General features: G+C 36.4%; 1 protein-coding gene across 3 annotated transcripts in view; it reads left to right on the top strand.

Moving 5' to 3' along the window:
- GOPC (golgi associated PDZ and coiled-coil motif containing) overlaps nt 1-18659 on the top strand; it is a 31104-nt gene that overhangs the window by 5989 nt on the left and 6456 nt on the right. The window contains exons 2-7 of one of the 3 annotated variants that reach the window (XM_059700157.1): nt 5908-6072; nt 7595-7618; nt 10881-11056; nt 12475-12640; nt 15029-15124; nt 16283-16447. In XM_059700157.1, coding sequence (XP_059556140.1) covers nt 5908-6072; nt 7595-7618; nt 10881-11056; nt 12475-12640; nt 15029-15124; nt 16283-16447 — 792 coding nt within the window. The remainder of the gene's footprint in view (nt 1-5907; nt 6073-7594; nt 7619-10880; nt 11057-12474; nt 12641-15028; nt 15125-16282; nt 16448-18659) is intronic. The other 2 variants (XM_059700158.1, XM_059700159.1) reach the window with 2 other exon arrangements.

The raw sequence follows: 18659 nt of genomic DNA, 5'->3' as shown, positions 1-18659 counted from the left end.
AAGCCATTACATGTTAATGTAAATATCATTTTTAATGAAAAATAAGCATATAGTAAAAAATTAGAAAGAATAGCATTGTTTCACATTTTTAAAATTAAAAAAGATATTTGGCTTAATAGAACATAGCTGGATTTTCACATCTGCTTCTATATTCAAACACTTGTGGTATGCGGCTTTAGTATAGTATAGGAAAAAAATTTGACCTCGCAGAAGTATGTAGTTGGAAAGGAGAAGAATATTTTCATAGCCTTTTTGGATTTTCTTCTTTGATAGAAAAAGGTAGTTTCTTAAGGTTAGTTACAATGTAGAGTCTGAAACTCTATCCATGAACTTTCCATACACTGTTGCAGTGAAGTACTATGACATTGGTTTATGTAATCTTTGAATGTACATTTTACCAAGGCATTATTTTTGCATCCTGCATTGGTCATTTTGAAAATATGTTGGCACATCTCATTATGCAATATCAAAAAATCACATTTGTTAATATTTTTCTCATCAGAAAAATCTTTAAATGTTCATAATGGATTCAGGTTTTCACTTTTCACAATTCTATTTTTCACTTGAAAGCATAAATTCCTTTCATTGGCAACAAATGCTGTCAGTTGCTTTCCTTGAGATAAATTTATTCTCAAGAATGTGTCTGCTAAGTATATTAATCTTAACACATTGCAGACAGATCACGAGAATTCTCGCTTCATATTAATGTTTTACAAAGTATCTCATATTTTAAAAAGATATTAGATTGTAAGAACATGTAGTAAATAACTTCAAAATGCAATGGATATTTAATTTTAAAGTTTGCCTTAACATGTAAGATGTTTTTTGTACTCGTTCAGTAGAAACTTATCTGGCCACTGGGTAAAGCTAGCAATAAAACTACTGGTCTGCAATGTGTTAAGAACCATAATTTGTTCTTCTTTTAGATAAAATAGTTTTCCCACAAAAAAAAGTTCAGCATTGCAACTCAAGCAGTTGTATAACTTCCTTTAGATAATGTAGTTTGATATTTAGCAGATATACTTTATGCATACTTCCCATTTCATCACACTGAATATTAAAAAGATTTGTACTCAAGGGTCAAGATTTTTAAAAGTCAATAATTTTTACTGCTTCATCAAAGGCATTCTTAAGTGGACTTTTTTTTTAACTGCAACTTCATAGTGAAGAGTACAGTGACTACTGGTACAGTCTGGTGCACTGCATGGACTTGTACTAAAATGGTGGATGAAATTTGATTTATCATTGCTTTTGCACTTTCAGTACATATGTCAACATGGCGAAAAGGGCAATAATATTTTATTATTCTAAGAATAGTTAGACCTTGTGGGTCTTCTGAAAAGATAACACAGACCTATGAGAACTGGTGCTATGATAATAACCAAAACACTTCCCAGATGGCTAGCATACACTCCCACCCCACTAATTCTCTTCGTTTACTTTCAGTCATACAGTTTATTACAGTTTGTAATTATATATATTCCTGGCTTTGTAATGTCTTTGGACAAGTTACCTAACCTCTCTGTGCTTCCGTTTCCTTCTCTGTACAAAAATGATGTCTCTCAGAGGATTATTGTGAGGACTAAGGCAATTAAAATCTGAATATGTTCAAAACAGTGCCTGGCACACATAATGCTGTTATATGTATTCCATTTATTACTGTAGGAGCTGCTTCCTGTACCAGGCTACTCTGCACTTTTCAGGGCAGGATCCACATTGATTTTTGTCTACCAGCATAGCCCTAGAACCCAGCCCAGTGCTTGGCATATATTTGTGCTTAATAAATTCTTGTTGAATGAATGTGGGCTGGTGTGGGAGACTGAAAGTAAAAATATGTTTGCTTGTCTTGAACTGCAGAACAGTTTGGGGAGAAATAATGACAGATGGAAAGAGTGATCGTTATGCTTAGATAGAGAAATGGAAGCAAATAGGTGGAGCTTTCTCACAGAACTTTGATAAGGCAGATGAGCAGATTGTCAAGAGCTGACTTGTAATAAGGAGAAATATGACTTCCTACCTTGAAGGATGGCAGGGGTTTTCATACTTGACCTTGAATATATTTTCTGTTTAGTCACATTCTTTGTTTTGGAATAGGACTCATTGGTTTCCTAAAATATTGGATAATAGGAGCAATGTTAACCACCTCAGACATGGAGAAAGGAGAAAATAGAGGAAGATTCTTTATAAAAGGGGTGGGTTAAATTAGATGAGCCCTAAGACTTCGTTCTGCTATTTTGAAGGAATAAAAGAAAAGGGATCAAAATACTTTTATTAGTTACATTATTGCCTTGATTTTTGTCACAGGAGAAAAGGCTGTGTCATACGTTAGTAGGACTTTTTAAAAAATTGATTTTAGAGAGAGAAAGGAAGAGAGAGAGGGAGAGAAACATCGATTGGCTGCCTTCCACACTTGCTCTCACAGGGGATTGAACCACAACCTGGGCATGTGCACATCGAACTCACTTACCTGTCCACTTGTGTGTACAGGACGATGCTCCAGCCACCTGAGCTACACCAGCAGGGCAAATATTTACCTCTTTATCAACAGCTTTCTATGATGTGTTTCATTACAGTTAAACTGCTATTGGGATCAACTATTTTCTTTGTAATTCTTAAACAAGTTGGAGGAATGTGTGCTTTTATGTGCATGTGTGTCCATGTGTGTCTGGGTATCTTCATGCCTGTGCATGTGTATGAGTTCGTGTGTGCGTGTGCATGTGTGGAGTAGGGTGTGTGTGCATTGTGTGGGGCTGTTTCTTGGAGCTGTGTCTAGTTTTGAGATTTGGTCATGTGCTCTCACGTGGATTGCTTCCTTACCATTTTCCCTATCAATCTCAGAATGACAAAGATGTCAGGAGGTTTGAGTTTTGGCCCATTGGAGCAACTCAATCTCTTTGGGCCTCAGTTGCCAATAATTGGCAATGTTATCCATAAGAGTACTAAAGAAATAATAATAATAAAAAAAGACTAGCTTATGTTTAGAAAGAAAACAATACAGTTCTTGTATATTTTTCAAAGATTATATAGACAGAGGATTAAGGTCTAGCAAAGTGAAATAATAGGACACTGAATAAAAAGTTACTTTGATTTTGGTGCCACAGAGTGGAATCCAGTGGTTGTATTAGAGAGGAATTATCTTGATGGAAAAGTTTGGATATTTTGACAGATAAGAATGACAGATAATGTATGATGCATATACCTACCATATGGTAAGTAGATGCTTGCTTTGTGGTAGCTTTGAATATTGTTAGTAATACGTATGTATTGTAGCTATAGCAACATATTTTTTTTTTTTATGGTTAATTGCTTAATACTTCCGCTGCCTTGCCCTGGGAGTAAGAATTGGGTTCAAAGTGCTATTTTGCCACTGACAGATTGGGTAGCCCTAGAAATAAAAAGCCTTGATGGGCCTTGGCTTTATTATCTCAATATTAATTGTCATAACCATAGTCTTTATATTCTCTAAGATTTCTTTGAATTCTAAAATTCTGTGACATGAGAAGGGTAACCATTAAGTAAAAATAGGGAACTTCTAAATCTTGACATACTTACCAATGACTAACTTTTCTTAGCAGCTACAGTGCTTATAGATGAGAGGCCGGGTACATGACATTCATGCATTGGGGGCTGGGGGGTAGTCCCTCAGCCTGGCCACGAGGGGTCCTTAGCGCTGCCTCAGAAGTGGGAGAGGCTCCTGCCACTGCTGCTGTGCTCACCAGCTATGAGCCCGGCTTCTGGCTGAGCAGCACTCCCCCTGTGGTAGTGCACTGACCACCAGGGGGCATCTCCTGGGTTGAGCATCTGCCCCCTGGTGGTCAGTGCGCATCATAGCGACTGGTCGTTCGCCATTTGGTCGATTTGCATATTAGCCTTTTATTATATAGGACTAGAGGCCCAATGCATGAAATTCGTGCAAGGAGCTTGGCCCTTGCAGCCTGGCTGGCCCTCCCAGCCCTGACTGCCTTGGCCGGCCCTCGAAGCCTCAGCCAGCCCTCAAAGCCCCTGCTTCGTCCAGAAGGTCGTCCACAAGGTCATTCAGCTGTTCAGTCTAATTAGCATATTAGCTCTTTGTTATATAGCAGAGGTCCTCAAACTACGGCCCGTGGGCCACATGCAAATACAAATATTGTATTTTTCCCGTTTTGTTTTTTTACTTCAAAATAAGATATGTGCAGTGTGCATAGGAATTTGTTCATAGTTTTTTTTTAAACTATAGTCTGGCCCTCCAACGGTCTGAGTGACAGTGAACTGGCCCCCTGTTTAAAAAGTTTGAGGATCCCTGTTATATAAGATAAGAAGAGTTACTTAAATAGGACTAAATGTAGAGTAAATTCTAAACACTTATCTTGTTCCCAGAAAATAAAATGAGGCTTTGAATTTTGATAGCTGCATCCTCTCTTTGCATCTTTTATGTAGTAGGCACTGGTTGGTACAGTTGGGATATCCTATGTAATAAAAGGCTAATACGCAAATCGACTGAACGGTGAACAGCCAGTTGCAATGATGTGCACTAACCACCGGGGGGCAGACGCTCAATGCAGGAGCTCCCCCCTGGTAGTCAGTGCACTCCCACAGGGGGAGAGCCACTTAGCCAGAAACTGGGCTCACAGCTGGCGAGCACAGTGGCAGTGGCAGAAACCTCTCCCGCCTCTACGGCAGCGCTAAGGATGTCCGATTGCCAGCTTAGCCTGCTTCCCGTGGGCTTAAGCCTTCAGTCAGACATCCCCTGAAGGCGCCTGGACTGCAAGAGGGCAGGCTGGGCTGAGGGACCCCTCGAGTGCACGAATTTCATGCACCGGGCCTCTAGTAGAGATTATTCCTCTGGTCTCTGTACTCAGAATTTGCCTGAATTGCTTCTAGTCTCTCTGCTAGTCTTCTCATTTCTAGATTGTTTAATTGCTTCTATTTTGTCTTTGTTGTTCTTTTCTTTCAAAGCCCTTCTAAACTCTGTCCTCACTAACCTTCTGAAAGCCTTCCTTACTTTGAATGCCTTGGGACCAGACCAATTCTAAATATATCTGTAGCTTGCCACATTTTTCTTATTTGGTTTGCATGCATATTTATCACCTCCATTGATAAGAAAGGTTCTCAAGAGAATAAATTATTATAATCTTAAAATTATTTTCACAGATTTTTTTCTCATTGTGCTGACATAATCTGGGCCCCTAGATACTTTGTAAAATCATGTTGAATAGAAAACTAAGGCCTTGCCTTGATTAATCTATTGGTTAGGGCTGGGGGGGAGACCAAACACACATAAAGGACATATCCTGTGCACTATTGCAAAGCAATGAATCAGTTGTGAAAAATGAAAAACTTCAGATAAAATGGATAAGTGGTTCTGAAGAGGTGTTCTGCTGTGTTGTAACAGTTAACTGTAGCTTATAGTTAATCCTGATCTTAAGACCCACTGTAGCCTCAGTAGCTCACACTTCAGCATCTAAAGTACTAGATAGTGGTTGGGCTGATTTGGGCTAGTGTTCTTCGGGGTGAGGACAAAGCACCACTTACTGGACTCTCCTCTAAGAAACTGTTAGTATTAGTTCATCACTAAAGCACATACTATCTCTGCAGGATGGTGAACCATCCCATACAGTATATTTTCATAAACTTTGTAGATAAAGGTGAAACAGTGAAAGCCTTAAAGTAAACTAAGTAAAATGAAGTAGCATTCTGTGTTATTAGAAGATACTATTTGTGATACAGTTCTCTTGTCACTCAAATATCTTGCACTATTGATTTTGTCAGTGTACCTGGATGTTCTATAGCTCAGTCAGATACTTGTCTTCTAGTGTTCATCTATTCATTTCAAAGACAGTCTTTCTATTTCATTCTTAAACAGTAATAATTAGAGTCAAAATAAAGAAAATGAAGCATACTTAATGCTTGTTATTATTGTTTTATAAGGCACAGTTGGTGGATCTGAAATCTGAACTGACAGAGACCCAAGCAGAGAAAGTCGTACTGGAGAAAGAAGTACATGATCAGCTTTTACAATTGCACTCTGTTCAGCTTCAGCTTCATGCTAAAACTGGTCAAAGTGTCGACTCTGGTACTATTAAAGCAAAACTGGTAAGTAGTTTATAAGGTACCCTATACTTACATGCATTTTAGAGGATGAAGGGAACAATTTTTAGTGAGGCCTTTTAATTATAAAAGGTGTGTGCATTATGGGGATTTTAGAAAATACGGGAAATGTAAAGATCAGTGCAATCATTCAAAAATCTCATCCCCAGAGAAGATCAGTGATAATATCAATAACCAATGAGTACTTAGAATAGGATTTTCCTATTTAAAAATATCTGTATCAATATATTTAAAAGATACTTGGGATTATAGCATATAAAATTTTTTTTGCCCTACTCTGTCAGCGTTAAGTTCAGAAATCCCAAGTAAAATTGGGATTATGCTTGAATAGTATAAATTATTTATTCTTGAATAGTACATATTATTTTCTCTCAATTAAAGAAGCTCTGAGACAGACAGTGTAGACCTGATATGGCAGCTCCACACATATCAGAGATCCGGCTTCCTTTTGTTACTATGCTCCGTCATTTTTGGCTCATGATTTTTATCCTCAGGATTTGTTTAGGTCTGCATTCCAGAGTTTAAGGGAAGGGCAAGAGGATGATTCCCAGCTGCATTAGCCTTCTTTCAAGAACTTTTCATGAACTCCTCCTCAACGGTTTTTGCCAGTCAGTTTGGCCATCTCATTGGCTATCCTCAGCTCCTTGTCAGACTCTTAGTGGGTCACATGGCCACCTCCATTTAAATCAGAGTTCTGATAATACGGACGAAGGGGAAAATGCATTGGGTGCCAACCAATGGCACATGTTTTGTTTTGCTCTAAATATATTATAGACATTTTCCCTGCCACTTGAAAACTTTATTTTGCATAATTCATTGTACAAATTTTCCATCATTAGCCATTGCCCTCTTAATTAGTATAGGGTGTTTAGGTAAATATTTTTTAAGTCTGATTTCAGCTTAATTCATGTCTTGAGTATGTATTATGTGCCAGACATTTTGTTAACTGTAGGGCACACAGTTAATGATGACAGTAAAATACATTTTTAAGTTTTACTTGTTTTTAGTTAATTCTATTTGGTTGGCTAATTAGTTTTTAATACTGCTACATTAGAATTTATTTAAATGAATATAATCTCCCAAAGTCATTTTAAATTCTGAAATTTTATGAATGTAAGTTAATAGTGTTTTATTTAACTGACACGAGTCAGATAACAGCTTCTTTGGAATATATAATATTAACATTGAGAAAACAATGTTAACAACATGCATTTTCACTAGAAAGGAATTTACATAAAGTTTTAACATTAGATTGAACTATAGGCTGCTGTAGTGGAACGACACTGAACCAGGTGTGGTGACTAATGTTGATAAAACAAAAAATTTTAATCTAATACTATACAGTTACTATTTTATTGCTTATGGATTTGCACATATATTTGTTCTAATGAATTTTACCCAAATGTTGTTCAACATATGGAAATTTTCCTTGTAGTGATTATACCACTAGATAAATTCATTTGTTTGATGTTTTTCTAATTATAAAACTTTTTTCTTATATCTTAAGTCTGTCCCCTCTGTGGAGGAGCTGGTAAGTATGTTTCTGTTTTGCTTTATAATGTCATGCTTAAGTGTTCTTAGTGTTTTCTTTGCACATTGTATTTGAAAATGATGTTGATGGCAATTTCTAAATGTGCTAGTACCTGAAAAGTTCAGTGGATGGCCCATTGCTCTTTTCTCACTAATGTTGTTAAAGATTTTTCTTGTGTGTTTGTAATTTGTAGCCATTATTTGCAGAGCTCATCAATTTTTAACAACTTCTGAGCCTGGTAACTTGCTCACACCTCTACTCCAAAAGAGCAATTGGTTTTCCCACTTGAGTGTTTTGAAAATATTAAACAGGCCCAGTTTCCCTCTTTGCTATTTGAATTTATTCCCAGAGAAAGAATGTGCATGTTGGTTTCTTATTCATTCACTGCATGTGTTGTAGCAGTCTTCAGAATAATTGTGTGGCTTTACTGAATTTTAAAACCCTTTACCAGAAATTATTTTAGAAGATATCACAAATTCTTAATATTTTTCCCACTACTCCAACCTAACCAGGTTCCAGTTTGTCATATGGCTTCCCTTTTTTTGAAAATATACTGTTTGGCTATCTAAATACAAAATGAACTTCTTGAGTATTACCTAACTAGAGGCCCAATGCACGAAATTTGTGCAAGGGGTTTGGGCCTCACAGCTGCAGTGGCTGCCCTCAGCCCTCGCAGTCCCGGCTTCATCCGGAAGGTTGTCCGGAAGGACATCTGGAAGGCCGTTCAGCTCTCCAGCATAATTAGCCTATTATGCTTTAATTATTATAGATAATAATAACAAATTGGTTAACTAAAAAAATTTGGGCTTTTTGTTTTGTTTTAAATCTAGAAGTGATCAAGTTCAGTTTTCTCAGTCCTTTTTTTACTTGTATCTTTTAATTTCAGGCCTGAGAGTTTGTCAGATTCATTAGGGGTTTGAATCATTAAAGCAAAGCAGTGGCTTATTATGTTTCTTAGATTCCATAAATTTTGTGTAAATAGCTCATTAAAGTAATTGTGAGTAGATAATTCTCAATGTAAAGTTTAATTAGCCAGTAAGCCAAAGAATTCTTGTTCTTTAGGAACTCTTTTTCTGAAACAATAGCATTAACCCTCAATAAATGTCATTAAAAAGTCTTGTTAATGTAATCTAAACTATGGTTTCTTTTAGAACTGATACCTTCTCTTTTAAGGAATAGGTTCTGAAATAAATAGACATATTAAAAATTTGAAAGTTGTTTAAAATGGAGGATTATCAGTTCTGCAAATTTTTTAAAACAATATCTAAAAATGATGTTCTACTCATAATTTTTTAAAACAGAAGTTGTAAAAGCCTGCAGATTAATTTCTTTCTGCTTATCACATACATAACAAATATTCTTAATCACAGAAGTTGTCATTTATTTTAGCTTTGTATAATTTTTTTAAAGATTGTGGTACTCACTTATATTTGAATATATTATCTATTGGTATTAAATATAGCAAATGCTGATGTACTGTAGTCAAAACAGTAGACCCAATTAGTACCATAATATAGTCCACGAATTGCTAAAAATTTGTTTAAATATCTCAGCTTCTTAATATCCAGAATAAAAAAGGAAATAATTATCGTAATCAGTACCCCAACAGTAGAAACTATCATTTGCCTATTGCTCAAGATAAACAAATTTTCCTGGTGCTATAGTAAATCTTTAAGTCTGTCTCATAAAGGAGACTTGACAGTATAGTGACGTGTCTTCCACATCTTATTAACAGATATAACCATATTTTCACAGGCTTTATAATTTCTATAAATTAGCGAGGCAGAAAAAGCAATTTTGTAAATCAGTAAAAGCAGTTCTACTCAGGATAGATGCAAGGTTGCAGTGTTCGGGGCTTTTTTGTTTGTTTGTTTGATCCAAAAATAACACTTTAATCTATCAGGGCCAGTATCAACTCTCAAGGGTTTTGTTTGTGTGTGTGTGAATTTGAATTTGACTGCCTTCAGGCAGGATTTTGTACCTTCAGTACCTTCAGTTTTCTACTCTCCTAAGTTATCTTGTACCTGCCTCTGCTCTGTGCTTGGACCTGAGGGTTATTTACATTTGTACATACTGTACTTCCTACTTTTAAGGTAAACTGAACATTATTTCTCACATGTAAGCTTATAATAAAAATTTGGTGGTGAAGATCTTGAGATTTTACCCTCTGGCTAACACCTATAAATTCACACATAATGGACTATCTACTTGGTGAGCATAGGATGACATCGTTTTATGAGAGCTAGAAATGGATATGCATCCTTCCATTAGGATATGGAAGTGAAGCCAGTATTTTCCTCAGAAAACAGTTCTTCATTCACTTTAACATATGGACAAATAAATGAGCTAGGGCCCCAAATTCAGTGATAATCTACACTGTAGATAAGCTTATTTTTGATGTGTAAATCTCTTCACGCAGCTGTTACCAACATTTCTCCATGACCATAAAATGTTTCCTCTTATTTAGAATATCTGTTTTAATTTTAGCATTGTAAGTTTTCCATAGTCTTCTTAGATGGATAACTATAGAGCATATCTCAATGTAGCTGAATGATTTTGACTAGCTTTATAGAATTATTGCATTAAAGTTAATTGAATATTTGGGCACAACCACCAGAATGACTATTTTATTTTAGTCTAGTTTCTTGAGTAGTTTTTCAAAAATAAAGAGCAGATTCAGTTATCCATTGAAGCCACTTCTATTACTATGTGATAACATGAGCATAAAGAATACTACTTCTCAGCCCTGGCTGGGTAGCTCAGTTGGTTAGAGTGTTGTCCCAATACTCCTGGTCATGGCACATACAAGAAGCAACCAGTGAATGCATACAGAAATGGAACATCAAATCAATCCCCCTCCCCCCTCTCTCTCCCTCTCCCTCTCCCCCCTCCCTCCCTCTCTCCCCCTTTTCCTCTCTATCTCTCTCTCTCTCTTCCCTCCTCCCCCTCTCTCTCCCTTCCTCCCTGCCTCTCCCTTCCTCTCTCTCTCTCTAAAAAAAAAAATTAATTAAAAAAGAAAAAAGAATACTATGTCTCTTAGTACTCTCCCTAGAAGTGATTCCAACACCTCTGGTACTAGCTAAAAAGAACTGGATCCAAATCTTTGTGTTCTTATTTTATAGAAATAAAGTGGTAATTTTTATCATATGCTTTCATTGTTGTCATTTAGACTGTGTGCTTTTGTGTATTTTAAGGAATATGCTCTACTGTAGAGTCTTCAAAGTATTTTCATTACATTATGTTTGGTTTTTAATTACAATAGGAGAGAGAGCTTGAAGCAAACAAAAAAGAAAAAATGAAAGAAGCTCAACTTGAAGCTGAAGTAAAGTTGCTGAGAAAAGAGAATGAAGCCCTTCGTAGACATATAGCTGTTCTCCAGGCTGAAGTTTATGGGGCAAGACTGGCTGCCAAGTACTTAGACAAGGAACTGGCAGGAAGGTGTGTAAAAAAATGGGTACCCTTGTATCCTTAGGTGACAAATGGATATGTAATGAGGTTGACTTTTTTTTTTTTAATATATTTTATTGATTTTTTACAGAGAGGAAGGGAGAGAGACAGAGAGTCAGAAACATCGATGAGAGAGAAACATCGATCAGCTGCCTCCTGCACATCCCCCACTGGGGAAGTGCCTGCAACCCAGGTACATGCCCTTGACCGGAATCGAACCTGGGACCCTTCAGTCCTCAGGCCGACGCTCTATCCACTGAGCCAAACCGGTTTCGGCATGAGGTTGACTTTTACCTCTATGGTAAATGAAACAGTCTTTACCCTAAGAGTTATTTAATAGAGTTATTTTACAGTTGGTTATAGCTTACTGTTGTTAACTTAATATTGATAGCCTTATATATTGCAGATTTATTCAGTCTTTTTGGTTTACACACATACACACACACACACACAGATAGTAATTTACTGTTAAATGTGAATAATTCTACAACTGCATTTTTCAGCCCTTATCTGCCTTGACACATGACAGATAATGTTCACATGTGTAGCACAACTTCCATAGGAATTATTTCTGTGATCACTGAAGCCTGATCTTTCTTACCCCTCAAAAATATCTATAATAAAAAAAGTATAGTATGCTAATTAGACCACACGTCCTTCTGGACGACCTTCTGAATGAAGCCGGGGCTTCAAGGGAAGCCCGGGTTCTGGGTGCCTGCCGGCAGCCAGAGGGAAGCTAGTGCCAGCCGCCAGGGAGGAGGGGGCGGGGAGGGGGGCGGGGGGAAGGCCTACTCTTGCATGAATTTCGTGCATCGGGCCTCTAGTATTGAAATAATAGTGATATTATCACAATGAATTATTCCAAAACTTTGGTGATTTATTATTAGTACTAAATAATTTTCCACTCATTGTCTTAATGTCACATTAGAACTGATGTGGAGCAAATAAAAATAACAATATTGAAGTGCACATTTTCTAATAACTTAGCACTTTTAAAAGAATCATTTTGTTTAAAAAGGAATTGTTAGAAATGTTTCAGTATAGTTAGCCTCATCTGAAGACTAGTATTCAGTAGTGTCTGAGTTCATGACCTATCTTGATTGTATGCAAGACATGAAATATATGTTAATTGACATTAGTCTCATAAATTGTTTCTTAGATGTATTTGAATTAAGCATATGACTAAAGAATGTCTCACTTATTTTTTTAACTTTTTTTCCCTTGAAGACACAGTTCTTTCCAGAGTTTTCATATCCTTGTAAATCTAAGAGACATTGGGAGGTTCCTGAGTATTATTTTTATTACTTAGATCTTTGCAAAAGCTACTTATGTTCAGTAATTATTCTGAATTCTCTCTGTAGCATGCACAATGAAAAACTAACTGAATTAACTCTTTTTGCAATATGAAGGGTCCAACAAATACAATTATTAGGGCGAGATATGAAGGGACCTGCTCATGATAAGCTTTGGAACCAACTGGAAGCTGAAATACATTTGCATCGTCACAAAACTGTCATCAGAGCCTGTAGAGGACGTAATGACCTAAAGCGACCGATGCAGGCACCGCCGGGCCATGTAGGTTTGCTTTGCTATTGTTTCCCCTCAGCCTCTTCCTTCTTTACGTAATCAGAAGCCCTTTTCATTTTTGTACTCTGTTCGTATTTAAAACTTTAATTTAAAAAGTGGAAGTGGGATTAACCTTATTTAAAAGAGATACATATTTAAAGTTTCAATAACCCATAGCTCTTTATAGACTTATTAGTGCCCTGAAAATGATATATCTGAAGATAGTGAACTATTGGTAGTACTTTGGCTCATATTTTACAATTTTCCTGTATGATGATTAGCATGAATTTTTTTTAAAATTTATTTTAAGCTTAGCAGAGAGTGTGTAGTCATATTGATAAATTGGTAAATATTTTTGGGTAGTTTTTTAAGAGAATTTTTGGTAACTTGATTTAAATGTAGATTCTGAACTACTGTTTATACCTGTTTATTCTTGAATTAAGATGGAATTTGACATCTGTGTCTGTGTCTAATTGTCTGCTTTCTTAACCATCACGTACGGGGAGTATTTCTTTTTATCTGGATAAATCTTTGTCAAATTTCATTACAATAGCTGTCTAATAGTACAAGCCTAATATAATAAGAGCATATCAAACTTCTACTCAGTGGCCCACATATCTTAGCGTCAGGTAAAGCATGGCTTTCATAATGCAAAGAGTATTGTAAGAAGAATTAATATGTACATGAAATTGGTGGAGAGGAGTGGAGATAGCAATAAACACTTATACCGTTGTCTTCTCGGGGACATAGTTGGTCCCCATTAACTTACAAGCAGCTGCCAGATGACAAGTTATTTTATTCTAAATAAAGGAGTTTGAACTTGAACCTGATAATCATGGGATTTTTAAATAAAATAGTGGGGTTAATAAGATTTAACATTTTTTTGACAGTTACTTTGGTATAGTGAAGAAGATGTATTGGAAGATATATTGGAAGAGGGGCTAATTGGAGGTGAGGAGATACATTAGAAAGATACTATGCTCATCTGAAGAGACAGTGATGAGAGCAGGGCAAGTGCATTTGAGAGGAAGGACAGGTTTGACAGAATCAAGGGGACTTGGTTTTGGTTAAGTAGGTGAGGGAGAAGGAAGACAGTACGTTTTTTATTTGGGCAACTGAGTGATTTGATGCCATAGATTTATAAACCAAATAGAGGAAAGGGAAGGTTTTGGGGAAACGAGATCAATTTTAGACATGTAGTGTATGAAGTGCCAGTGGACAGCCAAGCTATGTCCAATTGGATATATTACTGGAATTCAGGAGAGAGGTCTTGAGTTGAAAAATATTAGGCAAATCATCTATTTATAATTGAAACTATGAAATTGATGAAGTCACCCAGGGAAAGTATATTTAAGGTAAAAAGAACAGAAGGGCAAGAATGGAAAGAATCTTTTATGGAAGGAGGAAAGGAAGTTGATCACAAAAGGAAAGGGCCTGAGGTAGAGCTGGTCAGAGACAGGCCATCTAGGAAAGTAGTGTAATAGAAACCAAAGGAAAGAGAGGGTTTCAAGGAGGGGTTAGCGGACAGTATCAACTTTCTGAAGGTTCAAATTGAGTGGTGACTAAAAAGTGTTTTTTAGATGTAGCCATCTTGGTTACCAGGTACTATGGAGAAGACAATTTAGTGGAGCAGGTGGGGGCAAAACCCTAATTGCAGTGATTGGAGAATGAATATGGGAGGCAAGCAAGTAGATATGGTGAGAAAGTTAACTCTGTGTGAGAGTTAAGGAAAGATGGAGGAGGAGGAGGAGGATAGTAACTAAAGGTCATAGTAAGTGATTGAAGGGTTTTATTTTTGATGTTTGTACATGGTCAGTATTTTAAAGTTGGAAGAGGCTTGGAATTTTAGTTTATATGCCGAATAGGGAAGGAGCTTAGTAGAGAGGGAAAGAGAAAAGGTTATCAGAGAAGGAATTATTCATGGAGCAAGGTCCTTTATTTAAAAGGTAGACTCCAGAGCTCAAAGGAATGAGAAAGTAATGAATGATCCAGTTGGCAATTTGTTTTTCATTTCTACAATCAAATAAAATATAGATCTTTACCATATTTTCCAGTGAAGATAAACAATTACCCATTTTTATTTCTTGAAGATACTTGTTCTTCAATTAATTCCTGACAATTTTTTTATAATGACCTTCAGTTTAAAAAGAGATTTTATTAGTATTAAAGAATTTGACGAAAGGGTGAGAAAGTCATCTATACATTCTACTATATTAACAGAAAAACTATTTTCACTTTTCCATTTTATCTATAATTACTTTCTTAACACATACTATGTATCCATTGCAGAAAATTAATAAAGATTTATTTAGTAAAAGCAAGTTGTATGGCATGGGTTTACTCTATTTGGTATATTATTTACATGATACTAATTTTTCTTCTTTCCCCCCCAATAAGGATCAAGACTCTTTAAAGAAGAGCCAAGGTGTTGGTCCAATTAGAAAAGTTCTCCTCCTGAAGGAAGATTATGAAGGCCTGGGGATTTCAATTACAGTAAGAAGTAGTGCTTCCAGTCTCTTTTCTACATTTACCCAGTATCATCATACTCCTTAGGACATTGGAAATCATTGAAACAAAGTATTCTGGATATATTTTCTAAGTAACTGGATTTATCCCCATGGGCACTCTTTTTGTGTAAACTTTTTTTTGTAAATCTTGCTAATAACTTATGTATAACTTTATAATTAAACATTTTTATTATGACTCGTCATAGTTCTGTATCCTATTCTGTAGTGCCTTTAAGAGCCTTTGGGAATGGATATGACTATTCTGTGTTAAATGGCTCCAGATTGTATTATTTTTTTCTGTAGCATATGTGTTACCTTTCTCTTGTTTAATTTCTTTGTTGTTAGATTTGACTGGCTCTTGGGTCTAAATAGTCTTCCTTTTTAAATTTGATGCCTTTGTAAAGAGTTATCTTGGGCAACATTCCTGAGAGCAATCTATTATCAAATACATATATTTGGAGTCATTTTGCTATTGCTTAGTACTTTGTTCCAGGTGAATGAATAAGGTGGTTTTACTCTAATTTTCACTTGACAATACTTAGGTACTGCATGAATTCATTTTAGTTCTGGTATTGCTTAATGTAGGAATATTTCTCCTAATGAAAAGTTTATACAATGGAGAAATAAGATACACACACACACACAACTATGATACAAGCTGGAAAGTGATATGTACCAAATACTGCATTCCATTAATTCTGTGTTGCATATTTTTTCACATTTAACATCTCTGAAATTAAGATTCATCTTATGAGCTTACAATTGTTTTTATGGTTCATAAAAGAATGGTTTATGTTACCAGTTAGTGATTTAGAGCTGATAAAATTGAATAGTGCTGTATACTACTAATACATAAATATTCTTATTTGTGTTTGAAGTAGGTTAGCTGATTGTAGTTGTTGAGGGGGGCTGTAAGATGCTTTTTAGAAAAGCACGTGTGTTATTAATTGTTTTACTAAGAGGTAACCCTTTGAAACTCAATGATTTATTTATCATTAAGCAGCAAACAAGATTTTACTCGGCATTTATAGAGACAGTATAGGTGCTTCTGAAATATATTGCAAGAAAATATTTTATTTTTAGAATAGTCTGTGCTTATACAAAGAGTAAACTAATTGATTGCCTTTGTTTTGTTTTTTGTTAGGGTGGGAAAGAACATGGTGTTCCAATTCTCATTTCTGAGATCCAGCCAGGGCAGCCTGCTGATAGATGTGGAGGACTACACGTTGGAGATGCTATTTTGGCTGTTAATGGAGTTAACTTAAGGGATACAAAGCATAAAGAAGCTGTAACTATTCTTTCCCAGCAAGTAAGTTCCCTTTATGAAATTAAAATTGGATCTATCAATTGGTTCTTTTTTAATCTATTGAGTATTTTCTACTTCCCTATGAGGTTACTCAAGTAGTAAAGTGCTTCTGTATAGATAGCTAGCAGGTTTTTTTGGAGGGATAGGGCTTTTATAGAAGACATTCAGCCAGATTTACTGAAAAAGGACATTTTACTTGTTCTTTCCACAACTGTGTAAGTGTGAGCAAGTCAAATCTTCTATGCTGCAGTGCCTTCATCTGAGAGCTGTAAGGATTCAGTATATTAATACAGTATGAAATGTTAGGACAGGACCTGACATTAGAGAGCAAAACATCATTAATGACTAAAATACTATATAAATATAAGGTATTATAGGAATATATGATGTTAGAAATGGATTTATAGTCATAAATGTTAGAACTAAAAAGATCCTTAGAAGTCATTTAGCTCAACCTTCTTATTTAAAATGAATAAACTAAGGTTCTTTGAGAAATAATGATTTGCTCAAAGTTGCAGGCAAATAAATGACAGAGTTGGTATTCATATCCAGGTATGATATGTATATAAACTTAAGGTTTAGTTTATTTTGCTTTTCCTTTAGGGTTGAGGGAAATAGAGAGGCATTGGTAGGTAGTTCATTGAGTTTTTGTTGGATCATAAGTGTGGTATGCGAGTGTAGAATTGAATCTGAGTTGAAAGTGAATTTATAGCTCATTTGATTCAACTCCACAAGATGCGTAAATCTCTACAGTATTACTAATTAAATAATTGCATTGAAGGATTTGTTGATAAAGCAGTCAATTCTTTTGTGGTATGTTGATGATTTTTAGAAAGCTTTCTCATACTAAGCTTCAAATCTGTGTCTCTGTGACAGCTACCCACAGACCTAAATCTGTCAACTAGAACTTACTGAAGACCACTGTATTATCTGTCTGCCTCCCCAAAATATTTTTAAAGATGTTCCGATAAGGGAGAGCCAAGAATACAACCCTAGCCTCTTTAAGTTGGTGTTTTCCCAACCCAGCTTGGCTGTCATCCAGTAGCATGGGAGTGGTAAAGGAGATACAAATAGATAGTCATAAAGCTTGAAGGAAACACTAAGCACATATTAAAATTCTGAGGCATATCCTTAAACTGCTGGGAACAGGAGAACCAAAGAGACTAACTTAGCGAGTAGCAGTAAAAAACGGCATGTTTTCTTTTGAGCAAAGGCAGGCCATATTTTTCAGAGAGTTGCAAATACCAGACTTGTGTGTAATGATTCTAGTCTCTTATTAAATGACTAGGGGCCCGGTGCACAAAGATTCGTGCACTGGGGGTGAGGGGGTCCCTCAGCCTGACCTGCACCCTCTCCAATCTGGGAGCCCTCAGGGGAGCCCTCTCCAATCCGGAAGTTTCTGTCTGTCTTTGCAATCATATGAGCAAATTGTCTGAGACCCCAACCCAGTTTGGTTTGTTGCTCACAGAATAATAGAGGCTTTTTTTTTCCTTTGCTTCATTGGTGGAGATTTCCTGGATATCTTCCCTTTAATTTTTCCTAGACACTCTGATTGTACTTATGTCTCTCATCTTTGCTTTCCCTCCATCCCCCACTGCAACCGTAACTTGCTCCAGGCTCACTTTGCTCTAGTGCAGCGGTTCTCAACCTGTGGGTCGCGACCCCTTTGGGGGTCGAACAACCCTTTCACAGGGGTCGCCTAAGACCATCAGAAAACACATATTGAATATATAATTACATATTGTTTTTGTGATTAATCACTGTGCTTTAATTATGTTCAATTTGTAACAATGAAAATACATCCTGCATATCAGATATTTACATTACGATTCATAACAGTAGCAAAATTACAGTTATGAAGTAGCAATGAAAATAATTTTATGGTTGGGGGTCACTACAACATAAGGAACTGTATTAAAGGGTCGCGGCATTAGGAAGGTTGAGAACCACTGCTCTAGTGTCTAGGAGATCCGTCTACCACCAGAACTACAATTCCCAGCATTCCTGGTGCTCTCCACATTCTGGGCTTCTGCTTCCGTCCTGTGGCTGCTATCAGAACTACTATTCCCAGAATTCCTGGTGCTCCCCATGTTGGGAGCGACCGAGGGAGCCACCGCCCCCCCAAGCCTCCAGCTCTCCTGCTCTGCTTTCCCCCTGGGCATCTGTGTATGCCGATTAACCCACCATCTTTGTTGGGTTAATTTGCATATTTACC

The sequence above is a fragment of the Myotis daubentonii genome, chromosome 6 (assembly GCF_963259705.1).
Source record: "Myotis daubentonii chromosome 6, mMyoDau2.1, whole genome shotgun sequence".
Classification (NCBI taxonomy): domain Eukaryota; kingdom Metazoa; phylum Chordata; class Mammalia; order Chiroptera; family Vespertilionidae; genus Myotis; species Myotis daubentonii.
The sequence above is the reverse complement of the archived record's forward strand: the minus strand, read 5'-3'. Positions and strand labels throughout refer to the sequence as shown.